This window comes from Crinia signifera, chromosome 8 (genome assembly GCF_055691185.1).
Source record: "Crinia signifera chromosome 8, ASM5569118v1, whole genome shotgun sequence".
NCBI lineage: Eukaryota > Metazoa > Chordata > Amphibia > Anura > Myobatrachidae > Crinia > Crinia signifera.
In genome coordinates, this window is record NC_139224.1 from 134,838,146 (window position 1) to 134,862,656 (window position 24,511).

The 24,511-nt window shown below is 44.6% G+C and overlaps 1 protein-coding gene across 2 annotated transcripts in view; it reads left to right on the forward strand.

The window, feature by feature from the left end:
* LOC146026489 (ATP-dependent RNA helicase A protein-like) overlaps positions 1–11,063 on the forward strand; it is a 48,691-nt gene extending 37,628 nt beyond the window's left edge. For both annotated transcript variants that reach the window (XM_083157201.1, XM_083157202.1), the window contains exons 23-28: positions 61–222; positions 632–759; positions 894–1,120; positions 2,486–2,601; positions 8,417–8,617; positions 10,451–11,063. In XM_083157201.1, the coding sequence (XP_083013327.1) occupies positions 61–222; positions 632–759; positions 894–1,120; positions 2,486–2,601; positions 8,417–8,617; positions 10,451–10,520 (904 nt within the window). In that variant the 3' untranslated portion in view covers positions 10,521–11,063. The remainder of the gene's footprint in view (positions 1–60; positions 223–631; positions 760–893; positions 1,121–2,485; positions 2,602–8,416; positions 8,618–10,450) is intronic.
* Positions 11,064–24,511: the final 13,448 nt, after the last annotated feature.

Genomic DNA, 24,511 nt, shown 5'->3' on the forward strand with positions numbered 1-24,511 from the left:
ATGCATACAATTAAATCCCCTTGTTTCTGAAGCACAGAATCACATTGTGTCCTCTTCCAGTGTTGGCGATGCTGTCTGCACGATATCTGCTGCCACCTGTTTCCCGGAGCCATTCGTCATCGAGGGCCGTGGACTTGAAGATGTGCACATAAACTTTTCTGGCAACCGATTTTCCGACCACATTGTTCTGCTGTCTGTGTTTCAGGCCTGGGAAGATGCAAGGTATTCTAATGCGCATAATTATTTATTACCAGTTATTTATTTAGCGCACAAATATTCTGCAGCTCTTTAAAGAGAATATTTGAATCCCCTGTTGAGCTTGCAATCTATATTCCCGACCACAGGTACACGCACACACAGACATTCTAGGGTTCATTTGTTGAGAGCCAATTAACCTACCCATATACTTTTGGAGTATGGGAGGGAAACGGAGTACCCGGAGGAAACCCAAACAAGCACAGGGAAAAATATACATCCTCAGCACAGTTAGGGCCATGGTGATAATCCAACCCATGACCTCAGCGCTGTGTGGCAGTAATGCTAACCATTACACCATCCATGCTGATAAATATTTGATATGGAGTCTATACCATCAAACACTTTTACTATTTACCTTTTTTTTTTTACTTAGAATGGGAGGAGAAGATGCAGAAATTAAATTTTGTGAGCAAGCGCGTCTAAACATGTTGACTCTGCGAATGATAAGGGAAGCAAAACTGCAGCTCAAAGACATCCTGATTAATGCTGGGTTCCCCCAAGGTTAGTGATTAAGTCTAAGAATTATGCTGGGCACAGGATTGCTTTTTGCATTACTAACAGTTCTGCAGTGCCAGCTTATAGTCCTACTATATTGCAGGAGATTTATGTGTTCCTTTTTTTGTTACCACCAACAGAAAGTTTTATGAAACAAGTTTTCAACAACACTGGTCCAGATAAAAACCTGGATGTGGTAATTTCACTGTTGGCGTTTGGCTTTTACCCCAATGTTTGCTACCATAAGGAAAAACGAAGATTCTTCACTGTAGAGAGTAGAAACACACTCATCCACAAAACTTCTGTTAATTGTCCTAGGAGCCAAGACATAAAGTATCCATCCCCATTCTTTGTCTTCAGTGAAAAGGTAAATTGGCTGGAAATGTGCTTTATACTGTATGGCCATGCTCTCAGAAAAGGATTTAAATGGTATAGGTCTGTTTGGATCCAGCGGTGATGCCAGTTGATAATTAATTTATACCAATTTAATAAATAAAACATAACATTGACTTCCATTTCTGTTCTGGCAGAAATGTCAGCATGTTCCATTGCAGGGAAGGGTAATGTGATTGGCTGTCAGCTGCTCATAGTTAGATGTTTTAATCTCCAGGGCAGGGAATTTCCTTACAAGATATTCATATTTCTTGTATCACTTTAAATTTGGGAGGACCATCCCCAAAGCTTTCAGTCCTTTATATTGCAGAAATGACTCTTGACTGGTGAAGTTTTAGAATGAAATCCATGGGTGAAATGTAATAGGATGAGAGATTCAGAAAGTGAGAGATTTGGTAAGAAATCTCCAGTTTTTTTAAAGCAGCAGTCATTTACATAGCAAAACCAGTGTGATTTTGCTGTGTCAATGATTGCCACTTTAAAAAAACTGGAGATTTCTTACCAAATCTCTCACTTTCTGAATCTCTCATCCTATTACATTTCACCCCATGTCTTTTATTTATTGACCAATCTTGGGTAAAGATGTGCTCACTGATTTCCAAGAGATTTAGTAAGAAGGGTAGCCAAATAATGTTCTATAGTGTTATTTTTTATGTTTTATTGTGTTCCCACTGCGTTTCAATGTTTTGGTGTTCTACCTATGTTTTGCAAGCCAGTAACATGTCAGCATGCAGTGTTATGTTTTTTTTAATAAATAACAATCTCCCCACGACTCTGTAGCGATGTGCCTCTTTTTTGCATGTTTTTCCATACAAGACGCACAAGCAACTTCTGATGGTTAAAATGATATGCAGCATGCTTATATTCTGTGTGTTATATTCTATATTTTTATGTTATATAACTCATAACATCATGCATTACATTCAGCAGGGACGTTGGTGGCAGGCTGGGGAATGTTCGCGGCGGCTCGGGAGGACTTGGGTGACTGAGCGCTCACGTGTTCCCCCCCGAGCCGCACCGACCATACGTGAGCCTGCCGCTGACATCACTTTAAAATGAGTGACGGCTGGCTTGCAGGCGGGCCAGGGGAGCTCCGGCGTACCGATCGCCGAAGCAAAGGTGATGGGGGGGACTGGGGGGGCTGCAAGGTTGTGAGGGGGGTGAGATCTAGAGGTGCTGCGCCAGTGGTGCACACCTGGACACCACTGGCGCGCACCTATTGTATATTAGTGGTATGCCCGGAAATTTTCTGGGACAGCCCGCTGCGGCAGCGCAGCTGAACACGGAAAATGTATCCGTTATATTTTTTGCTAAATTCTATATGCTTTCTAATTTCCAGATCCGCACCTGGGCATTCTCTGCTAAAGGTATGACAATGGTGAGTCCTTTGCAGCTGCTGCTGTTTGCCTCCAAGAAAGTCATGTCAAATGGAGAGATAATACTTCTGGATGACTGGTATGTGTGCTTACGTGTACATTATGTACTTTCTGGTTGCTATAGATGTCAGGATGTTCATATCCGCTATACTGAATTTAGCTGTAATCTCTGTATGTTGTACACTAATGCTGTAAGCTCCAGCAGCAATGGTGCTGCATCCTTCACAGCTGTTACTGGAGTATTAGGGGTCATTCAGACCTGATCGCAAAGCTTCTTTTTTCTTAAATGGGAAAAAAACTATTTCCACTGCAGGTGAGGCTAATGTAACCTGTGCAGAGAGAGTTAGATTTGGGTGGGGCTTGTTGAAACTGAAATCCTGCACAGGAACTAAATAACTTGCCCGAATCTAATGCTCTCTACATATGTTACATTTGCCCCACTTGCAGTGCAGCATGGTTTTGTCCATTTGAGACAAATTAGCTTTACGATCTGGTCTGAATCACCCCCATTGTCACATCTGTGCAATGCTGTAATATGCTGGCATTAAATGTACAATTATATGTCTGTTGTGCGTGGTTATATTTGCATACTGGGGGGTGTATGCCAAGTTTACCAGAGGTGCAGGATGCTGGGCAATCTCAGACATTTTTTTTTTTGTAAAGCGGCAATCATTTATCAGGCAAATCCAGGTTGGTTTTGCCTGATAAATGATTGTCGATTTAAAAAAGGTCTCACATCGGCAAAATTTGATCCTATTAAATATGCCCCTATAAATTGTATATATGTATACATTCCATCAATTTACCAGCTTGTTATTTTATGATGTGTGACCAGTGTTCAAATTTGCGTGAGGCGGCAGCCCAATTCTCCGAAGGCCGACTTGGTGAATCGGTTGAGTGTTTTCTATGAAGGTAGGGGCAGACAGAGATAGATATAGAGATATATAAATGTATCTATAGCTACATCTATAGCATTGTCTTTATTTAAGTATATAGGATACAGCAAAATACCTCAATTTTCCTTTAAGTGCTGCTAGGAATATGTGAACAAGAAGATGATCCCAAACGCATCACCAATAGAGTAGAATAATGGTAATAATTAGTATACATGCAACCAGAGCTCAAAAAGGTAACCAAGAATAATCATTTAAAATATACCGCCCATGGATGAGTTAAGTACTCTTCAAAGTCCAATGATATAGCTTTGGTTTGATTCAATAAACAATATGGAGATACCTAGATGGAATCACTCCCACAATGTTTTAAAATCATGGGAGATGGAGAAAAAGCAAACAAATGGTGCAAATATCATCTGAGTAAATGGAGCTTATGAATATATATTGCACTTACAATATATAGGGCAGTATTCAATGAGAATTTTGACGATGTGCAGCGAATCCTGTTTAGGATTCGCTGCACATTCGCCACTGCCCGCCGCGTTCCGGAGCCTCGCCGGCTCCAGTATTCAACGAGTCAGGGGCTCACTGCCCCTGACCGGCGAATTTTAACTCCTGCGGCGATGCCGCAGGGAGCCTAAGGACGGCGGCAGGCAGGGAGATGGAAGTCTCCCTGCCTGCCCCAGAACGTTTGTGGGGGGGAGGTGGGCTCCCCGGGAGCCAGGCAGCACAGGCTGCCCCCCGGGATAGCCAACACGGGACCGGGTATTCACTACACCCGATCGTGCATATGTAATGATCGGGTGCAGTGAATATAGGAATATCTAATGAGCGGCTCGGCTCCCGGCCTCCTGCTGGCTGCTCTGTGTAAAAAAAAAAAAAAAAAAAAAAACTTTTTTTTTTTATTAAATACATATTCATGTGCTTACAGCACATGAATAAAAATAACATGCCCCTCCTCAGAATAAAATTCCTGATTTTTTGACACCAAATGTAAAAAACAAAACACTTTATTTTAAAAGTTCACATTCCACTTCACCATAAAAAGATAGCGATTGCTACTCGGTGAATCATGGCGATAAAAACCTTGAAATGTATTCGCCATCTGGTCATTGAATAGGGTGATTCACCGTTTTAGTCAAAAAATCGCCTTACAGCACGAAAATAGCACAAAAATCGCCGTAGAACATGGCGAATCAGCCTCATTGAATACTGCCCATAGACTTTTATGAATCGCAGTTCAAAGAACATCCACAGCAAAACAGTGTTCTGTAGATCAGCTGTCATGTGATTAACCAGCGGACCTGCATATACTACCGTGACATACAATAATCGTGGGAGGTAAAAGAAAACAGAGAATAGTGCAAATACCTTCTGGATATATGGTATTTTAATTTAGAATGCACTTACAATGAAAAGACTTGATAAAAAGTAAGTTACATAACATCCCCGGCAAAAGCAGCAGGCAGACTCAGCATGGAATAGTCCCCAGGAGCACAACCTGTCTGGAGCAGAAGGTATCCAAAAGAAGGTAGGTATTCAGACCATCCAGTAGGAGGATGAAGATGTGTCCATACGAGTTTAAAACATAACTCGTTTCGGATTAAAATCATTTTTCAAATGTATTAAACAGGTCTATGGCACCCGGTATTTAAACCAAAAAAACGCTGCTACAATTACGTGCCGGAAACTAATGGCTGTGCGTTCCATTTAGGGCGGAAGTGTGGAGACATGCGTTCCACACTCCTCCCCAGCCACTTCGGCAATGAAAAAGCTAAAAAAAAGAAAAAGTTAATGATCTTGCGTTTCACACTAATGGAGGAGTGTATGTTTTGCAAAGCTGATTACATATGCAATAATATATAAATGAATTTCAACATAGGTAATGCATGCGCAGCTTGCACTAGGGCTATGTATTAATTAATCATGTTTGAGTATAACTCCTATATGGAGTAGGTATCTTTTATTTATACTAAAAATAGGTTTGAGTTCAAACTCGCCGTTTAGGCCCCTAGGTACAAGGGTGCCCAAACGATGAATCCACTTCATCTCCGATTTAGATAAACTAAGGTTCATATCTCGAGTACGCCATTTTGGATCCACTTTTTGGATTCCCCAAAAATGTGTAAGGTGGCACTCGTTTGCCCCATGTTAAATAGAAAAATGAGCTGATAATGAATGGGTACGTAAAGAATTCCTAATGTTATAAATATGGTCGGATAGGCGAACCTTCAGTTGTCTTGAGGTCTTGCCAACATATGCAAGACCACAAGAACAAACAAGAACATAAATTACATATTTGGAATGACAGGTGATGAACTGTTTGATGGAATAGTCATTCCCATTTACTGTAAAGGAAGTGCGTTTTTCTACTTTACTTTTTACCATGCGGCAAATCAAACACGTACCACAGCGGTGAAATCCCTGAGACCTTTCACTTACTTTCTTGGGAATATCAACGGTAATATTTACAAGATGATTCCTAAGGGTAGGGGCTCTACGATAAATTAATTGACATTTCGGTGGCAGAGTGGAACCAATCACTTGGTCTTTCATTAGGACTTTCCAGTTACTATGAAAAATAGCTTCAATTTGTTTATGAAATGAATTGACTAACAAAAGAATATTCATGATTTTGAACTTTTGTCTTTTTTTCTTTATTTTTCAAAAGATCTGATCTGCCCGTTTGATCGATACGATCCCTAGCTTTGGCTATCAAAGGTACTCTTTACCTAGCACGGCGCCCGCGATTGGCATCGCGGTCATCGGGGGTAAAAAATCGCGGCCATCGCATGCACTAAAAAAACGGGTGCGACGCGATGCCCGCGATTTCCCATAGGGATCAATGTTAAAAGTGTCAATGGACGCGATTTTTGTGTTCAATGCCTCAATGCCCGCGATTTGTCCATAGGAAACAATGTTAAATGGGCCACAGAGCCCTAATAGTCCCCCTGAAGTCTGAAATGGCCCCCACAATTGTTAACGCCACCCCACGATCAACGTCAACCCGAAGCGTGGCGAGCGCAGCGGTACGCGTCCTCCGACCTTTTCATACCCCCACTATCCACGTCGGCGTGGAGTTGAGAATAGAATAGTGTGGCGAGCGCAGTGAGCCACCGAGCCCGAAGCGTGGCGAGCGGACGCGGACACCTGTGAAGCCCGCGAAGGGACGCGTTTACCTGTGAAGGTATCCGCGTGCGCTCGCCACGTTTCAGGCTCGGTGGCTCGCTGCGCTCGCCACACTATTCTATTCTCAACTCCACGCCGACGTGGATAGTGGGGGTATGAAAAGGTCGGAGGACGCGTACCGCCGCCCTGCTGCGCTCGCCACGCTTCGGGTTCACGTTGATCGTGGGGTGGCGTTAACAATTGTGGGGGCCATTTCAGACTTCAGGGGGACTATTTGGGCTCTGTGGCCCATTTAACATTGTTTCCTATGGAAAAATCGCGGGCATTGAGGCATTGAACGCTAAAATCGCGTCCATTGACACTTTTAACATTGTTCCCTATGGGAAATCGCGGGCATCGCGTCGCACCCGTTTTTTAGTGCATGCGATGGCCACGATGCCCGCGATGGGCGCCGTGCTAGGTAAAGAGTACCCTATCAAATCATTAGAATAGCCTTTAAAAGATAATTGAGGTGTGGTTTCATCCAGCTAGCACTTTTATTGGTACTTGTGTAGTTTCACGGCGCCAGCATGGCGCCGTGCTACTTCCGGGTTCTACGCTCGCCACAAACTATGTTAAAAACAGTAACTTAACTCCATGCCAACATTGATAGTTCATACCCCCACTATCCATGTTGGCATGGAGTTGATTTTAAATAGCGTGACGAGCGTAGCGAGCCACCGAGCCCGCAGCGTACAAAAGTACCATATAGCGTACAAAAGTACCATATAGATATATAGATATCTATAGATATAGATATCTATAGATATATAAATATATCACTGTTACAACTGCTACATTAAAAGCATGGGTACTTGTTTCCTAGCACGATTTTGATTTCAATTTTGATTGTATCCATCGGGTCCAAAAAAATCGCGTCCATCGCATGCAACCAAATCGCATGCTATGCGATTTTTACAGTGGAACCAATGTAAAATGGTCCCTGAGACCCAATTTTACATTGGGCCCAATATTAAATGCCCCCCAGACCCCAATATTTATTGTATACCCACCCTGATGGGTCAAATCCCCCCCCATTGTTAACGCCACCCCACGATGAACGCCAACCCAAAGCGTGGCGAGCGGCGGTGGTACACGTCCTCCGACCTTTTTATACCCCAACTATCCACGTCTGCGTGGAGTTGATTTTATATAGTGTAGCGAGCCACCGAGCCCAAAGCTTGGCGAGCGGACGCGCATTACTTCACAGGTATTACGTGTCCCCTCGTGGGGCTCGCTGTGCTCTCCACGCTTCAGGCTCACTATATAAATTCAACTCCGCGCCGACGTGGATAGTGGGGGTATGAAAAGGTCGGAGGACGCGTACCGCCGCCCTTCGCGGGCTCGCTGCGCTCGCCATGCTTCGGGTTGGCGTTCATCGTGGGGTGGTGTTAACAATGGGGGGTGCATTTGTCATGTCAAATACCCATAAGGGTGGGTATACAATGAAAAATCGGGTCCATTGGCCCATTTAACATTGTTCCCTATGTAAAATCGCGTTCATCGCATTGGTCGCATCGCATGCCTTAACTTAAGGCATGCGATGGATGCGATTTTTTTAATTGTCGGGGAAAAGGCTAAAAATAGCCCTGAAATCGCGTTGGTCGCGTCCATCGCATCCCTTAAGTTAAGGGATGCGATGACATACAACGGGCGCCGACTAGGAAACAAGTACCAAAGCATGTTCTATCAGATAAGTAAAATAAATGTTCTGAGAATAATTATTGTAGTGTAGATTGAGAGCAGGGATCTACAGTTTTATTTTTGACTACTATCCATTTACTACACTAAACACCGAATGCTTTCCCACAACTGTGTTCTTTTCTGCAGGATTAACTTGCGGATGCCTCATGAGGATGCCGCCTGCATTACTGCTCTGAGATTTGCAATGGAAGCACTAGTTCAAGAAGTCACTAAAGAACCAGGGATTATAACTAAAATGGGTCCTGTGAATGAGATGATGCTGGACATGATTCGTCTGATATCCAAACCATCCACAGCTGGAATTAATCTTTTTATGGGAAATACCAGGTAACAGAATATTCTCTTCGGGCAAACTTGTAGAATATATTTTGTCATAATGAAGTATATCCTGTAGCAGTTACCAGTAATGTTTTTCTGGAAAAATAGGTCCAGAAACACCAGGAATTCGGGTGGTAGTTCCATATGATATCATATTAGGTTCAGGAACTGAGTTAATGCTGGTTCCTGCTGAAAAAGAACACTGGCAATTACACACCAAATGTAATTCTAGGTACAGATGGAGCCGGGCTTGTCTTTGCAGGGGATGGCGATAGCAACGCCAGCCTTCATCCCCCGCCAGCCGCCATCTGTATCTGCGAAAGGGGACGCGCACGCACAATATGCGTGCGCGTCCCCTTCCGACGGCGCTTCCCCCGGGTCCCCGCCGGCTTGTGGCGCTCACCCGGGGTCCCCACCGCCTCCCCACACCCCCCCCTAACCCTGTCCGTCTCCCTGAAGCGGAGACGGACAGGTTCCCGTCACCCCGCCGCCTGGAAACTGCGCGTCTCAGTCAGATGGAGAGCCGGGCTGCTGGCGGATCGCCAGTGGTGACAGTCTGGCGATTCGCCAGCAAGGGGGAGCCCGTCTCCATCTGTATTAAGGCTTTCCTTCATGCACATACTCTGTTCAATTTGGCTTCCACTTATCTAGACACAGTAATTGCCCTTCTGGAAAGATATTGGACAATGTAGAGACTGGTCTCTGTGCATTTTTCAGACAGAGTGTTGAGATAAATCAAGTGCGCATAAAACACTGGTCTAATTTCTCTGTCATTCAGCCTGGTAAATATTGAGAACTGTAACTGTAATCACCTAAGCTCCTCCATCTGAATGGCCCCTGCTATCATACCATACTTCCATTCTTCTCTTCTGTAGCAGTTGAGGAAACTTTTTATTTTTTGGCTACTGGTATGCTTTTTTCCATAGGAATTTTATTTCCACTTCGTCATTGTTTTTTAGCCCCTTTTCTTTTTTTGACTTTATCTTGAGTTTTCATCACCTGTCTCTACACAGTTGATGGTGGACATGGCAGAGGCTGTTTAAGTTTAAGGGACGCATCTATAGCGTTATTTTTGCGGGCCCAATGTACTGTAAAGTTGCTGTGTGGTTGGTTGGAGTCAGGGGTGTTGTGTCCAGACTGTCAAGTAGGGCCTGGAGACAATGCATATTCCATGGTAAGAACACCATGGGCTCAGGCTCTTGGCTGCTTGGTTTCTGATTTGGTGACGTTTCTAGAACTTCAGAGGGAAGAATAGGTCCAGTCTCCACCATAACATCACCTTACTATTGAAATTTTGGATATAGGAGTTGCCAAACCTCCAAAATTCATCTTCAGAAGGAACCATTTTTTTATGCTGTTGACGTTTTTTCTGTTGGACGTCAAGTCCTCTCACATTAAAAGTGAAATATGTTGCATGATAAAGTCTCTGAGACGAAACGCGTGAGTAATTGTACAATCTGTGAATTGGCTCAAGCATGTATGAAGAATCTATGAAAGCTGATGTGAAATAATTTTACATTTTATGGACTTTTAATAAACAAATTAAGAGCTATTTTTACTGTGGATTATTATTCAGACCTTTATAAGTTAACAAGTGGTAACCAACTGAAGGGTGCAGATCCTACTCTGTTGTATATTTGTAGTCTGATCTCTGCCAACAAGGGATCTGACTGTGGGCGATCTACATACATTTCTTACAAATAGCGCAAAATTTAGATATTGTTCGTGTGTGTGTGTACAGTATGTATGTATGTATATGTGTGTGTGTAATATAATATTCTTGATGAAAGTGAGAACTGTTGTAGAAATATTTACAAATAGTTTTTTCTTTTTTTCCATTAGATTGGAAGATGGGCCTCCTCCACCTAAAATTGCCCGTTCTGATGATGGTTTCCAAGGAGGTTCTCACTAAGGAGGTGGTGATGGTGGATCCGACTATCCAGGGTTTAGAGGTGGTAGCTTCAAGGGTAAAATCAAGGAGATAGGTTCAGAGGAGACTACAGAGGCGGGATCCTAGGTGCCAGCTTCAGAAACAAATGTTGCGGTTTCAGAGATGGAGAGGAAATAAAGACGGTGGATACCAAAGAAGAGGATGGTAGTTTTGGCGCAAACTACCAAGTGGAAAGAGGCCCTGAAACCAGTAAATGATGGATCCTCAGGACTTTGTTTGGTACTTATTTAGCTTCACAGCGGCCAATACAGCTGATATATCGGCCACCGTGAAACTAACCAAGTACCCATTGTTTTTATTTCTCCCCCTTTGTTCAACTATTTTTAGAAGTGGAATTTTTTGCATGTTGTTGCTTTGACAACCTGTATATACATCCTTTGTACAAATATTGTTTTAGTTACATTTTTTTCTTAACCTTATTTGAATGTAGGCAATACAAAAAAAAGACAAAACCTTATACATTAGGTTACTTTATAATAAATCCAGAATTTTATAAAATTGAGGCTTCTTCAGAATTTCTATGTGATTGTTTTTTTAAATCAATTATGTTTTTTTGTTTTCATAAAGTATTTTGGTAAAAAAAAAAACATCTAAAACAAAAAAGAAGCACAGGGGTGTGGCCTGGCCAGCTTGGTGTCTGGACGCGCTGTGTGGTGCTCCTGCAGCCCTTTCTACTCTGGGATTACCTTCTCTGGGGTGTCCGTGTTCGCTTCCCTGAGGCCCGGATAGACTGGTGTGAGTCGCGGAGCCGGGGGACTGCTTGTTCAGTCCCTGCAGGTTGCGGCCTACCCTCGGGTCTGAGGCCGGGACCTGAATTTTGGCTGGACGCATCTGCAGGCTTTCCACTCTGCCTGCGCCGGTTCTCTCCCCTCTGAACCACCTCTCCTCCGTCCAGGAGGTCCTCCTCTCCCCCCTTGGTTGCTGTAATCTTGCCTGCCGGAGCTGATTGTTGGGCTCCATTGCAGATAGTGTGCGACGGCCATCTTGATTGGAGAGACCAGGGACGGACACACCACCTGTGTGTCCCCACCAGCGATGCAGCCTGCAGGGTTGTGATCTGGCACCCACTCACAGAGGATTTTAAGAACAACCCTGCTGAGATACCCAGTTCCGGGTAGGCCCTGCCTCTCCCCTTCTGCTTGTCCTGCATACAGATGAAGCGGCAGCCATAATACTCGATCAAGGCGAAGTGCCAGCCCTCGCAGCCCTTACAGAGTTGCTTGAGGAAATAGGATTAGAAACTCCAGAATCCACAAAAATGTATGATATCTCTAAAGACAAATTCAAATTAAAATCTGATTTCTATCCACTAAAATCAAAGGGTTCAAATGTAGAATCCTTTTATAAGACCACCCTGAGCGACTTTAAATATATGTGTCAAAACATCAATCCCAAAATAGAGCTAAAAAAATCGAACCTTAAAAGAAACGAACAACAGGCCCTCAACAAACTTATGAAAGACACCACAATCATAATAAGAGAGGCCGACAAAGGGGGGGGGGGGGGTATCGTTATTCAGGACCGCCAGGAATATATTCTAGAGGCTAACCGACAGCTTGGAGATCTTAGTTTTTACACTGTTCTTGATAAGGATCCCACTAAAGAATTCAGTTCCTCACTTTTTGAACTGTTAAAAAATACTTTCAGCGAAGGGGTCATCTCCAGGGAGGAACTCCGCTTTCTTTTCTGTGAACACCCTCTCACTCCCATCTACTATCACCTCCCCAAAATTCACAAATCCCTTACCTCACCCCCGGGCCGACCCATTATTTCTGGTATTTATTCACTTTCCTCCAACCTTTCCTTTTATGTTGATTCATTTTTACAGCCCAAGGGTCTCTACCCTCAGGTCTCATATCAAAGACACCATTCACTTTTTACAATTAATTCAAATCATCGAATGGAAGAATTCATATTCATTTCTCACCCTAGATGTTGCGAGTTTATACTCAAACATCCCGCCCAAACTTGGTAAAGATGTTATAGCCAGAAGACTTGTGTCTGATGGGGACCTGCGGGAGAGACACCAACGCTTTATCACGGATTCTATCAGTTACATTTTAGAGCACAACTACTTTTTGTTTCAGGACACTTTCTTTTTGCAGGTGATGGGGACGGCCATGGGGACCAGGTTCGCACCGAGTTACGCCAACCTCTATATGGGGGCGGTGGAGCAACATCTAATTTGGGACAGCCCATTCGGGGCGAACCTGGTACTCTATGGCCGCTACATCGATGACCTGTTTATTATTTGGGATGGGTCCCCCACCACAGCACTCACTTTTTTGTTGATCACCTCAACACCAACTCCTATAATTTATCCTTCACTCACCATCTTGACCCGAAGCGGACTTCCTTCCTGGATGTGACCCTTGAAGCTGAGGGGGACAAAATTGTTACCTCCAACTTTACAAAGGAAGTTGGAGCTAACGCCTATCTGCATTACAACTGTGCCCATTATCCCCCATGGAAAAAGGGCATACCGAAGGGACAGGAACTGTTCCGACTTAAGATCCTTCGGCCAACAAGCGGAAGATATGAAAATGTCCTTTTTACAGAGGGAATACCCAAAGGTTCTGATTGATCAAGCTCTCTCCGAAGTAACATCTATGAGCAGAGAGAACCTCCTGAAATACCAAAATAAGAATCAGAAGGATGGAAGCATGAATCTCAATCAGAACCAAGTAATGTACATCTCCACGTTCAATACACACTCAAACAAAATTAGTAAAATTGTAGATAAAAATTATAACAAGACCCTTTATTGGTAGATCTGTTACCCACTAATCCTCGTTTCATCTTTAAAAAGAACAGAACACTAAAGAACATGCTAGCTCCCAGCTACCTTAAACCCATTAAGGACACTATTACTAAGGTATCTACAACTACTTGGTTAGGGCAAAAACAAAAAGGCTTCTACAAATGCGGGGGTAATAGATGTATAACGTGTGACCATATCCCAAAAAAATCTAACTATGAAATATGTAACAGAGAAGTTAAACAATATAAAATCAACTCTTTTATTAATTGCAATACCAAATATGCAATATACCTACTGTGCTGTCCCTGTGGTCTGGGATACGTAGGCCGCACTACTCGGGCGTTAAAAGTACGCTTCCTAGAGCATCGTAGGAACATCAATAAACGGATATTTACACACAGCGTATCGTGACACTTCGCCGAAACCCATGTAGGAGACCCCAGGGGACTTAGCATAACTGGTTTAGAGTCTGTACCCAAGACCCACCGAGGCGGTGACAGATTCAAAGAACTCAGCAAACAGGAAGTATTCTGGATGTTCCAGATGCACACAATTCATCCCGAGGGCCTTAATGAGGCAGTCGAGCTGAATTCTGTGCTATAAATACTTTCTATGAATGCTGGCCTATTATTGTTATGGTCCTTCCTTCTTTCTTCTTCTTTTTAACAAATAGTCCACATATAAAAAAGTACCAACATGAGTGTAGATATACAGATATTTGTTATATCGAGTGTACTGTATACACATGCTCAATATGCCTCTCAGTCCTTCCTACCTCAGGTTTTTTTTTTTATTTAATTTATTTTAAATTATTTCAATCCCAATTTTCTTGATTATGTACCAACCACTATTAAAAAAAATTCTCATTTCCAATTATACTTATTATAGATCTTAGCTCTGAATTTTATATTATATGAAAATGATGACGGAATGCATAAATTATTATCTATATTCATATCTGTGTCTTTCCTGTTACCTGTTCACGCTATTATTAACAATGTATAAATATCATAATGTATAACTAATGTGCTGTATGGTATTCAACTTCCAAATCTATCATCATTCTCGCCTCTTTTGAGTGGACCGCAAATGCGTGTCAGACAGAATGCCTATATTAACAAACACACATAGGCCCATTAATAAGAAGACTTTTGTTTCCCTAACATCTGGGAAACAATTATTGGTTACACATGGCTCACAAACAGATCCAGTGGTTACAATATAATCAGGGCCGGCGCCACCACTAGGCAAGGTTAGGCATTTGCCTAGGGCGCCGGCCACTGGAGGGCGGTAGTGAGCTGGCCTGGCCAGCAGCAGCAGCAGCACGTCGACGCGTCGCTACCGCAGAGGAGAGAGCCGGGAGGAACAAGAAGGCAGCGGCGAGGCGAGGCTCAGACGGCAAAACCACTGCACAGCTCAGCTGAGCTTGTTGTAAGTATGATTTGGACACTACACTACCCCCGTCCCCCCCGCCCGTGTACATGGCTGCCGCGTGCCGCCAGGCGCCAGCGCTGACAGACAGTAGTCAGTCAGTTGCTGTCGCCCTGACGGTCATCAGGCCGCGGCACCAGCAGCCAGCAGGAAACTTCGGCGGCGGGCGGCGGCAGCTCCTGCCCCTGCCCCCGCTGGCAACTTGGCCGCAGTCCGCAGACAGTGAAGAATCCACTGCTCCCCCCACCCGCTGTCCGTGCCCGTGCTGCGCCGCCCGTGACCGACACAGGCTCAGCAGGCCTGCAGCAAATCTCCGCCGCCCGCCCCCTCCTACCCAGCTACTCTGTTCCCTCACACAGTCTGATCTGCCGCCCACTGCCAGTCACCTGGATGGTGGCGTGGTGGCAGAGGCAGTCAATCAATATTTTACAAGGTGCGCAGCGCAGCGCTTCCTATGTCTATGGGGGGGGAGGGGGGGTCACCTCCTAGGTGGATGGTGGGATAGGATGGTGCGTGGCAGTAATTTTTTTTTTAACAAGGTGTCGCTTCCTCCCTCTATAAGGGGGGGGGGGGGGTGTCATCTCCTATTATAGGAGATGCCCCCCCCCCCATAGAGGGAGGAAGCGACACCTTGTAAAAAAAAAATTACTGCCACGCACCATCCTATAGGAATAGGAGGTGACCCCCCCTCCCCCCCCATAGACATAGGAAGCAGACACTATACAATGTAGATAAGAAAACGTGCACAAGAGTTTGGATGAACAGTGGGCCTGATTCAGAGATGTTGTTAATCTAAAAATATAGCTAATAAAAATGTTAAAAGTCAATTGTGTATGTGAGAAGTTGGTAGGGGGGGGGGGGGGTATCCTGTAGGTTTGCCTAGGGCGCCTAGATGCCTTGCACCGGCCCTGAATATAATACTACTATGTACGCTGTGGATCATACTAACAGCGGCTTAGACGGAAGGTTTACAATACCCAATTACACTTCTGAACCACACAGCGCTATATCAATATGCAACCGGAAGTCTGATGACGCCGGCTGAGGTACTTCTAAACAAATAGTGTTTTTATACTCTTAGGAATACTCGTTTTTACTTCTTTACATATACTTCTACTTAAGTTCAGTCTCCTACTCATAACAAGGTATGTTTTACATTGTTTTTCTGTAACGCAAAATTGATTGTATGTGCACATGGTTTACTAATTATCTAAGGTGTATATATACCTCCACCCTATGCCTGTCAAAGCTACCTTGAAAAAGCTGCACCCAGCAGCGAAACGCGTTGGCCCAGGCACCCAGCCTACCCACCCCCCACACTGCTGTTCCAGTCATCACCCATTACCACCTGAAAGCTTTAATAGGAGAACCAGACCACCATTGGCTACATTACACTGACCGGAGTATGGTGCCAATCATCTAAAGGCAAGCAGCCTCTCTAATCACCCACCCGGGTCACCCAGTGGACCACCTACAAAACTTCTGATATTCCAACTGGGCGGAACGCCACCCCCACTACTTATTTGGAGGAAGTACTGTACGGATCTCACTTTGTTCAGGTCTGGAGGATAAATTCCATCATCCAAACTCCCTGCTTCACACTGAACTGTGGACTCTCAAAGGTGATGTTACTATAACTGGATGCAGCTCTCTCACCCACTTGCCATTTTCCCCCTTTCCCATAATACCATTGTATGATTTTATTTGTGCTAATTTTAGTATGTCATTTGTACTAATAAAGTGCTTTTTTTACTTGACCTTGCTCTGCCATCAATTAAGCGCAATCTACACTCTTTCCATTTTTTTATACAGAGGACCCTGCCTCAGGTCCCCCACACCTCTGTCCTTGACACCCTGCTGTCTGCTGCGGCCAGCAATTAAGATATAGGAGGCTATGCTTATAATTATTAACACAAGGAACCTTGGAGCTCCCAAATTTGGACCATAGTTGTCCAATAGCCAGATTGCCGGGGTCCCCCTCCCCCCCATGCTACACACAAAGGACCCCTTAATCCACATTAATCCTTACAAGGTGCATTTCACCTGTCGTGTCCAGCCTGGTCCACATGTGTGCTTATCGGTGTAGTGGCGGGCAGTGACAGTTTTATGCCCTGGCCCCATGGGTGCCTGTGCAAAACAGCTTGATCAAGCACGAACAGATTGGACCTGAGGTGGGCCCAGACCTGATACCTGGCTCACCCATCCGTACAGCCTGCCTTTGCTCCCCAACCCACCGTTATCTTGTTTTGGACTGTATCCTCTGCCCACCTGCCCTGATGCTGCGGGCCCATGCGCATTACCTTCAATATGAACTGTCATGAAATGTAATATGCTTATACTTTAATTAGCCCTGGGTGTATTATTTGCTTTATGATACACTGAATAGGACGTTACGATCTCTCCCACTGACCCTACTTGTCCACATTTCCACTATGCCTAAACACAAGAAAGCAGGCTCTCAAGCCCTCATTTCCTATTTTAAGTCTTCTCGGACAGCTGAATTACAAATGCCACCCTCTACTCCTACCCAGAGAGGTGCTTGTGATATAGACTCTGATTCTGAATATGCAGCAGCCCCCTCTGGCTATCTTTAATGAGATAAAAGGCTTTCACCGGGCCATACACAATGAAGTGCATAACGCTCTTTCTGGTATCCAGTCTGAGGTGTCTGCTCTTACAACCCGAGTATATGCTTTGGAGAGGAAGCAGGAGAAAATAATACGTTTCCATCAAATGTCCGAACAGGACAACACTCCACTGAATCGTGATTTTGCCTTACTGGCCGATAAGCAAGAGGATCTTGACAACAGAGGGCGCAGGAACAATCTTAGGATCTGTAATATCCCAGAATCTGTTGAGGCCAACCACATAGAGGATTACCTCTTACATTTGTTTTGCTTACTTGCCCCTTCTATCCCTTATGATACTGTATGTTTCTACTGGATAGGGCTCATACAGCTCTTAAACCTCGCTCACACCCTAGCGATGCTCCAAGAGACGTGATCCTCCGCTTTTACTATTTTAAGTCAAAAGATCAGGTTTACTCTCAAGCTCAAATGGACAAAAACAGATATTAAGTATCTGGTGGAGCGCTGAGTGGTGGGCTGCTGTGCTAAGCTGCAGTTATGTGAAACAGGTTACTCTCAAGCTCGCTGCTCCTCAGATATCCCCTTTCATGTGTTACTCATTTTTCAAGATCTATCTCCCCTTACCCTGGCCAAATGACGTGAATTAAAGGACATTAATAAAACAGGTGAGGGCAGATAGCAAAATCCTTTCAGCGTGTTCCCCAGATGAGGCTCTCTCTACTTGCTAACTCAACTACATCTGCCGACTCCTCAACCTCGTGCACAGCTGGATCTACCGACTATTCACATTGCCCACCATTACCATAGATTCCCGAGGAAGGAATGGCAAACCGTCTGCTCCTGCCCCACTTTACACACAGTGACCTGAGCTATCTCTGGGCCCCATAAGTCTTCATCTATCCACTCAAGTGGATCAGGATTTGCTTCCAGCAAAGTAAACAGGAGTAATATTACACTATTTCATGCATATTCTTATAGTATAGTTAATACCCTGAGGTTATATAGCACGGGTTGTGTTGGGCTATCAGGGTTTCAAGGACCATAGGTCTATTTATGAGTTTATGGGATGTTTATTACATTACTACTTGGCACACTTGGTAGCCCACCCCTTACCCTGTATATTGCTATGAAGTAAGGGTATCTGTACATGTTTGTATTGCTGTATGCTTTTATTTAATTTAATATTGCACAGACAACCTATAGTGCCGGTAAGGTCTGGTATATTGTTTATGATCAGGGGTGGCCATTGGTTTTTGGGGCCGATGTGTACTACCAAGGCCTGTTATATTGTTTATGGCCCTGTTATATTGTTTATGGCCAGAGGTTGCCTCTGGCTTTATGGACAGACATACACTATTTTCACAGATGTTTAATAGTATTTTTGTGTTGTCAACTCTTTTATTTTTCTGAATATATTGCCCTTTAGAAGTGCTTCTTAATCACTATATATGTCACTCTTTGACACTTATGGTAATTCTTTGGGATTTCCATAAAATGTTCTGTAATAATTGCTCACAGATATGCTTTGAATTGTTGAACCTTGGTCACTTTATTTTTTTTTTTTAAATTAATGTAATTAAAATTTGTTTTGTTTTTTAATCTACTTGTTTTGTCACCCCCTCTCACCGTTTACGCCTTCCCTATGCCCTTTGCTATTCACTGATATTGGACTAATTGGCCAATTACACTATTATTATGTTCTATCCTCCTTAATATAGCTCCAATTACAGCCGGGGCTTTGGTCTTCCTCATCTCTTCCCATAATTTAATTATTTTGCCGCACACGCCCACATGGTCAGTATGACCGCCTTCGGACACCCCCAGCCAATAGGCCATTTTTTTCTCTTTTTTTTCGTGGTTCCAACAAAGTGAGCGGGACCTCTCCCAGCTTACACCTTTTCCTCTTCTTCTGTTCCTTTCGTCTTTTTCTCTTTTCTTATGAGGCTGGTGTATAGGTTTTTTATTTTCTTTATATTGTTCACACTAACTCTACATGGCTAACAAATGTCTGACTTTTAATGTTAAAGGTCTGGACTACCCCCATCACTTTTATATTTATTTTTTTACAGGAGACACTCTTTGCAGGACTCAAACACCCTGAGCTTAAATTAAAGTATTTCCTTTAACATACCACGCATGTAACCCATCCTGTAAAAAGAAAGGTGTCGCAATATGGTTCCTTGACATTTTAATTTGGTCCCCACTACTATCAGTCAAGATCCGGAAGGGAGTTATCTTATTTTGATGAATTAGATGGCACTTTATTTTCATTTGTTAATGTCTATGCCCCAAATACAGGTCAACCCCAGTTTTTTCGTACTCTTAGCACACTCCTCTCTCAGTATAGACAAGGCAGGACAGTAGTAGCGGGGATTTTAATACCACTCTGGACCTACATTTGGATAGGTCCAAGCCAGTTCCTACTCCCTTAAGTAATATAGCTCGAATCAACTCTGTCGCTCTGCAGTCTTTATTATCCCAACATCTCTTGTTTGATGCTTGGCGGGTGAAAGAACCTACAGCTAAATATTCACAACATATACACTAGATTAGACCTGGTGTTTTTAAGTACTGACCCCACGCAAGTAATCTTGGATTTTGAGATCCATCCTAGCACCTGATCAGAGCACTGTCCATTCACAGTAGATCTAGGATCGTCTTACCCCCATAACCGCTCCTTTACTTGGTGCTTGGAGGAGAGGCTTCTTTTGAACCCCTCTCTCCACTCACAAATGGATTCTGAAATTCGGAACTTTCAATGCTCGCCCCACTATTTCTCCCCAATTGCTTTGGGACGCACACAAGGCTGTAATCTTGTGTAGCTTTGATTAGATCCACTGCATTTATGCAGAGATCTAAGGTTTAACAGACTGCATAAATAATGTCACTTGTGACTCGCTCAGACATTTTTCATAAGAAGACTAGTTAGGTCAATGATTACTGTAAACTTGCAGCAGCTAGAGGTGAATTAGGCCTTTTGCTTACCGCAAGGGCAGAAACATCCCTCAAATGACTTAACCAGACCTTTTCTGAAAAAAGGTGACACGGCTGATAGAATATTGGCATCTAGATAGGGAACTAAACTATAACAAAGTAATGCAGCACTGAGCACCCACGGGTGGGCGTATCGGGCAATGTTCATTTCACGGGAGGCGACAATCGGTGACCCCCACTAATCACCAATGGCATAAGAGGCTGCCACCCCTAAGCATAGGCCAACGCCCTAGGCAATTGCCCAGCATGCTTATGCCTAGGGCTGGCTCTATCCCATTGCATGGTACTGAGGGGCTGGCGTGTTCGGCCGATCACTAAGCAGCAAACGACTTCTGCTTCACAAGCGGTACTGAATTACTCCCAATGTTTTTTTTACAGTGGTATTACTAGGGGTGGTGCAGGCCACACCAGTTGACACAATCTGAAGAGCTGACCCTAAAATATCACAGTGACTCTGATGTCTTGGTTGTCACCTCCTCATGTGCTGGAGTGGTGAGGGATGACATGTGCATGTTTATTTCATACCTCGCGGGAAGAGGCTGGGGGTTCCAAGAAAAAGGAGCAGGGGCCCAAAACATCACGCTGCAAGCCATGCATCCATTCATTTTCAGGAACACGCACACCTAGGGAGTGAACTAGGGGGGTCATTCAGGTCGAATTCGCAGCCTTGCGAGTCCACCAAACCCCGCCCGGTGAACGACCGCCCCCCCCTGCCGCCCCCTCAAATGCTGGGTACACACCAGGACAACTAGGGCCCGATCCCCACAATCTAGATCCAATTCCGATCAATTGGATGTAGATTGTGTGCTGATTGGGCCCTTTTCTGACCTGGTGTGGACCGATACCGATGCGCGGTCCCGCGGGTCGGTCGGTCGTTATTGAGATCCTACCTGCTGCAGGTAGGATCTCAATGACGACCATACAGCCGGGTGAGGGTCGCCATCGGATCGGACCCGCTCACGGTGCACATCGTGAGCGGGTCGTGCCCCCCCGCGTCACCGTGAGCGGGTCGGACGAGACACTGACGATCCGCTCACGATGTGCATCGTGAGCGGGTCGTCCTGGTGTGTACCCTACAAAAGTGCGGCTTCGCCCGAACAGCTGCGAATGGATGTTTTGCATAAACATCCATTCGCATGGCTCGGGTAACCGCCCACATCTTTCGATGGTCACCGACCATCGAATGATGTTTAGCGTGCACGCATATATAAGTGACTTTTCAGTTGCGTATATATGCGTGCACGCTGGCGTGGATACGGCCGGGCAGCTGACATCTGGTGATGTCAGAAAAAGAGGGGATACAGTATCCAATTGGCGCACAAAGAGCAGCGATAAGTACAGGGGAAAGAAGGTCACCCAACCCTCAATACAAACAATTAATACAGAAATGGCTTCCCCGTTGTCACGTGACCGCTGACGTCATCATGCGTGTCACGGCCGGACTTCCGTGCGTCCCACTTCGTCTTTATACTAGATCACTGTACTCCGCCTTAGGAAATTGTTTATATTATATACACCATCAATGTGTGGTTTTATTATACCAGCCATCAGGTACATAAGTCTTTTTACTGCGTTTTTATAGCGTTTTTATACACTTCCGGTTTCGGATCCCAAGCCCTCCCACAGGAAGGGGAGGAATATCACTGAGGGTATAAATACCCATGCTGTAGACCCAGACTCTCACATCCTGAGGAAGACCTGTCAAGGTTGAAACGCGTTGGTGGAGAGTTTGGGGCTAATTCAGAGACCTACACTACTGCACGTGCTTCACTTCTAATTCAGGGGTATCAGTCCGGACCTGATCCCCTGAACAAAGTTAAGTGTTCTTTCCATCTTTATTGTGCAGTTGCTGTGGTCTACCATGCCCTAATTTTTAATTGTGTCTTTTAAAGAAATAAAAATTGTTATACGTTTAAAGCACGTTTTTTTTACTCTTTTCTTTTGGTATATATACACATTGATATAATAAAGAAAAGGCTGAAATTGGGAGGAGGGAAGGAGGGAACTGCTATAAAGATAGGATTGAAAATACACTGTGTTGTGTAAGTGGGGTACGTCCCCCTCCATATCACTTTAAAGGTGCGTACACACGGGGGCGATTTAGTGCAAAATCGCGGGAAATATGGTCGCTGAGCGACCATATTGCCCGCAATGGGAGTGTGCACCGGCGATATATCGCCGGGTGCGCGCTCCCGTTTTTGCCCCTGTGGTGATCGCTGGTCGCAGGAACATGCTCCTGCGACCAGCTGATTTCCACTGCCGGGCTCCCCCCGGCAGTTTCTTTTTCATCAGCGACCATCTCTGGTCGCTGATGTAAAGGAAAAACTGAGCAATATATTGCTCAGCCATATATTGCTCAGCCATATATGGCTGAGCAATATATCTCCCCTGTGTGTACACAGCATAAGATACACTGGGTGAAGGTATATCTGCTTTCTGGGAAAGAAATATCAACAGGAGAGGCCACATGTCGTTTTGAAGCGAATTGCGGCCCTTTTTATGGATAAAAGAAACCTTTATGTGAGGAGCACATCTTTTGTTTGGTGTGAGTAGGGTACGCTACCCTTTTGAATTAATAAAAAACCCACTTCTATCTAAGGTGGCGGTCGTAACCATTTAATGACCCTGTGAAAACATACTATACCATATTCTATTTTTTTTTTCTCTTTCATACTTCCTTTTTGGAGAAAAAGAAAATAGAAAATAAGAGAAAATAAAGAAGCACCACATCTGAACCAGATCAAGTTACAGATATATACTCGATATAGGTTGTGAGCGCGGTGTGCGTCAGGGGAAGCCATTTCTGTATTATCTGGTGATGTCTGCCACCCGCCCCCCACACCCGCGTCACTGCCTAATTTCCATGAGAACGCCCAGCGTTCTCATGGGAACGCCCATGGAACGCTGGGCGTTCCCATATGGTAATAGGGCAGCCCGGCGCCCCCCGCCCATCTCCGCCCCCCCCCCCCCCCCCCCCACGCCGACATGGGTGCGTGCACCCGGCGACCCGAAAGGTCGCCGTGGGTGCACGCACCATATGCCTGCACATGCGCAGATACCTGTCTGCGCATGCGCAGATGGGCAACATCGGAACTGAATGCACGCAGATCTGAATAAGGCCCTAGGTGTTCCCACCCATAATAATGCCACCGGTTTTGTATTCCATGTGCTGGAGCACAAGTGTATACATCGGTTACTGACTGCCTCATTTTAATAGATCCACAAATTCTGCAAATTATGTCACATATGGTTGATGAGAACTGGAAAACATGGTTCCTAGAAGACTAAAGTTAGGAAATACTGATCTAAATGGAGCCGAATTATGCTTATTACAAAGAATATGACATCTGCCCCCCCCCCCCCCCCCCTTACAGTAGAGCAGTGGTTCCCAACCCTGGTCCTCAAGTACCCCCAACAGTGCATGTTTTCCAGGTCACGCAGCAGGTCACAGATTATTCAGGCACATTTTAAAAGATCCACAGGTGGAGCTAATTATATCACTTGTGATTCTGTGTGGAGACCTGGAAAACATGCACTGTTGGGGGTACTTGAGGACCAGGGTTGGGAACCACTGCAGTAGAGGCTAGATCCCCTTCGTGGAGAAGACCTATCCAATCATGCACTGGGTCATCGTCACCTTCTAGTGGGAATAAAAAGCTGTAGTAAGCAAAGCGGTCCTGTGAAGGTACAATGCAGCCTAAATTAAATAAATGGTACTTATGTAGTATCTGGACGCCCGATTAAAAAATCGGGTCCATCGCATCACATCGCATGCGATGCGATGGACCCGATTTTTCCATAGGATTCAATGTTAAAATGGACTGAGTCCATTTTAACATATGATTCTATGGGAAAAAAAGGTCCTTTTCATTTCCCCACTATCCAACTACGCATGGAGTAGGATATAAACCTGAAGCATGGCGAGTGGATGCGGAATACTTTTTAATGAATCCGCGTCCGCTCACCACGCTTCGGGCTCGGTGGCTCGCTACGCTCGCCACAGGTTTATATCCAACTCCATGCGTAGTTGGATAGTGGGGAAATGAAAAGGACTCTTTTTCCCATAGAATCCTATGAAAAATCGGGTCCATCGCATGCGATTTGGTCGGATGCGATGCGATAATCGGGCGTCCAGATACTACATAAGTACCAAATAAATTAACCTACAAGAAAAACCT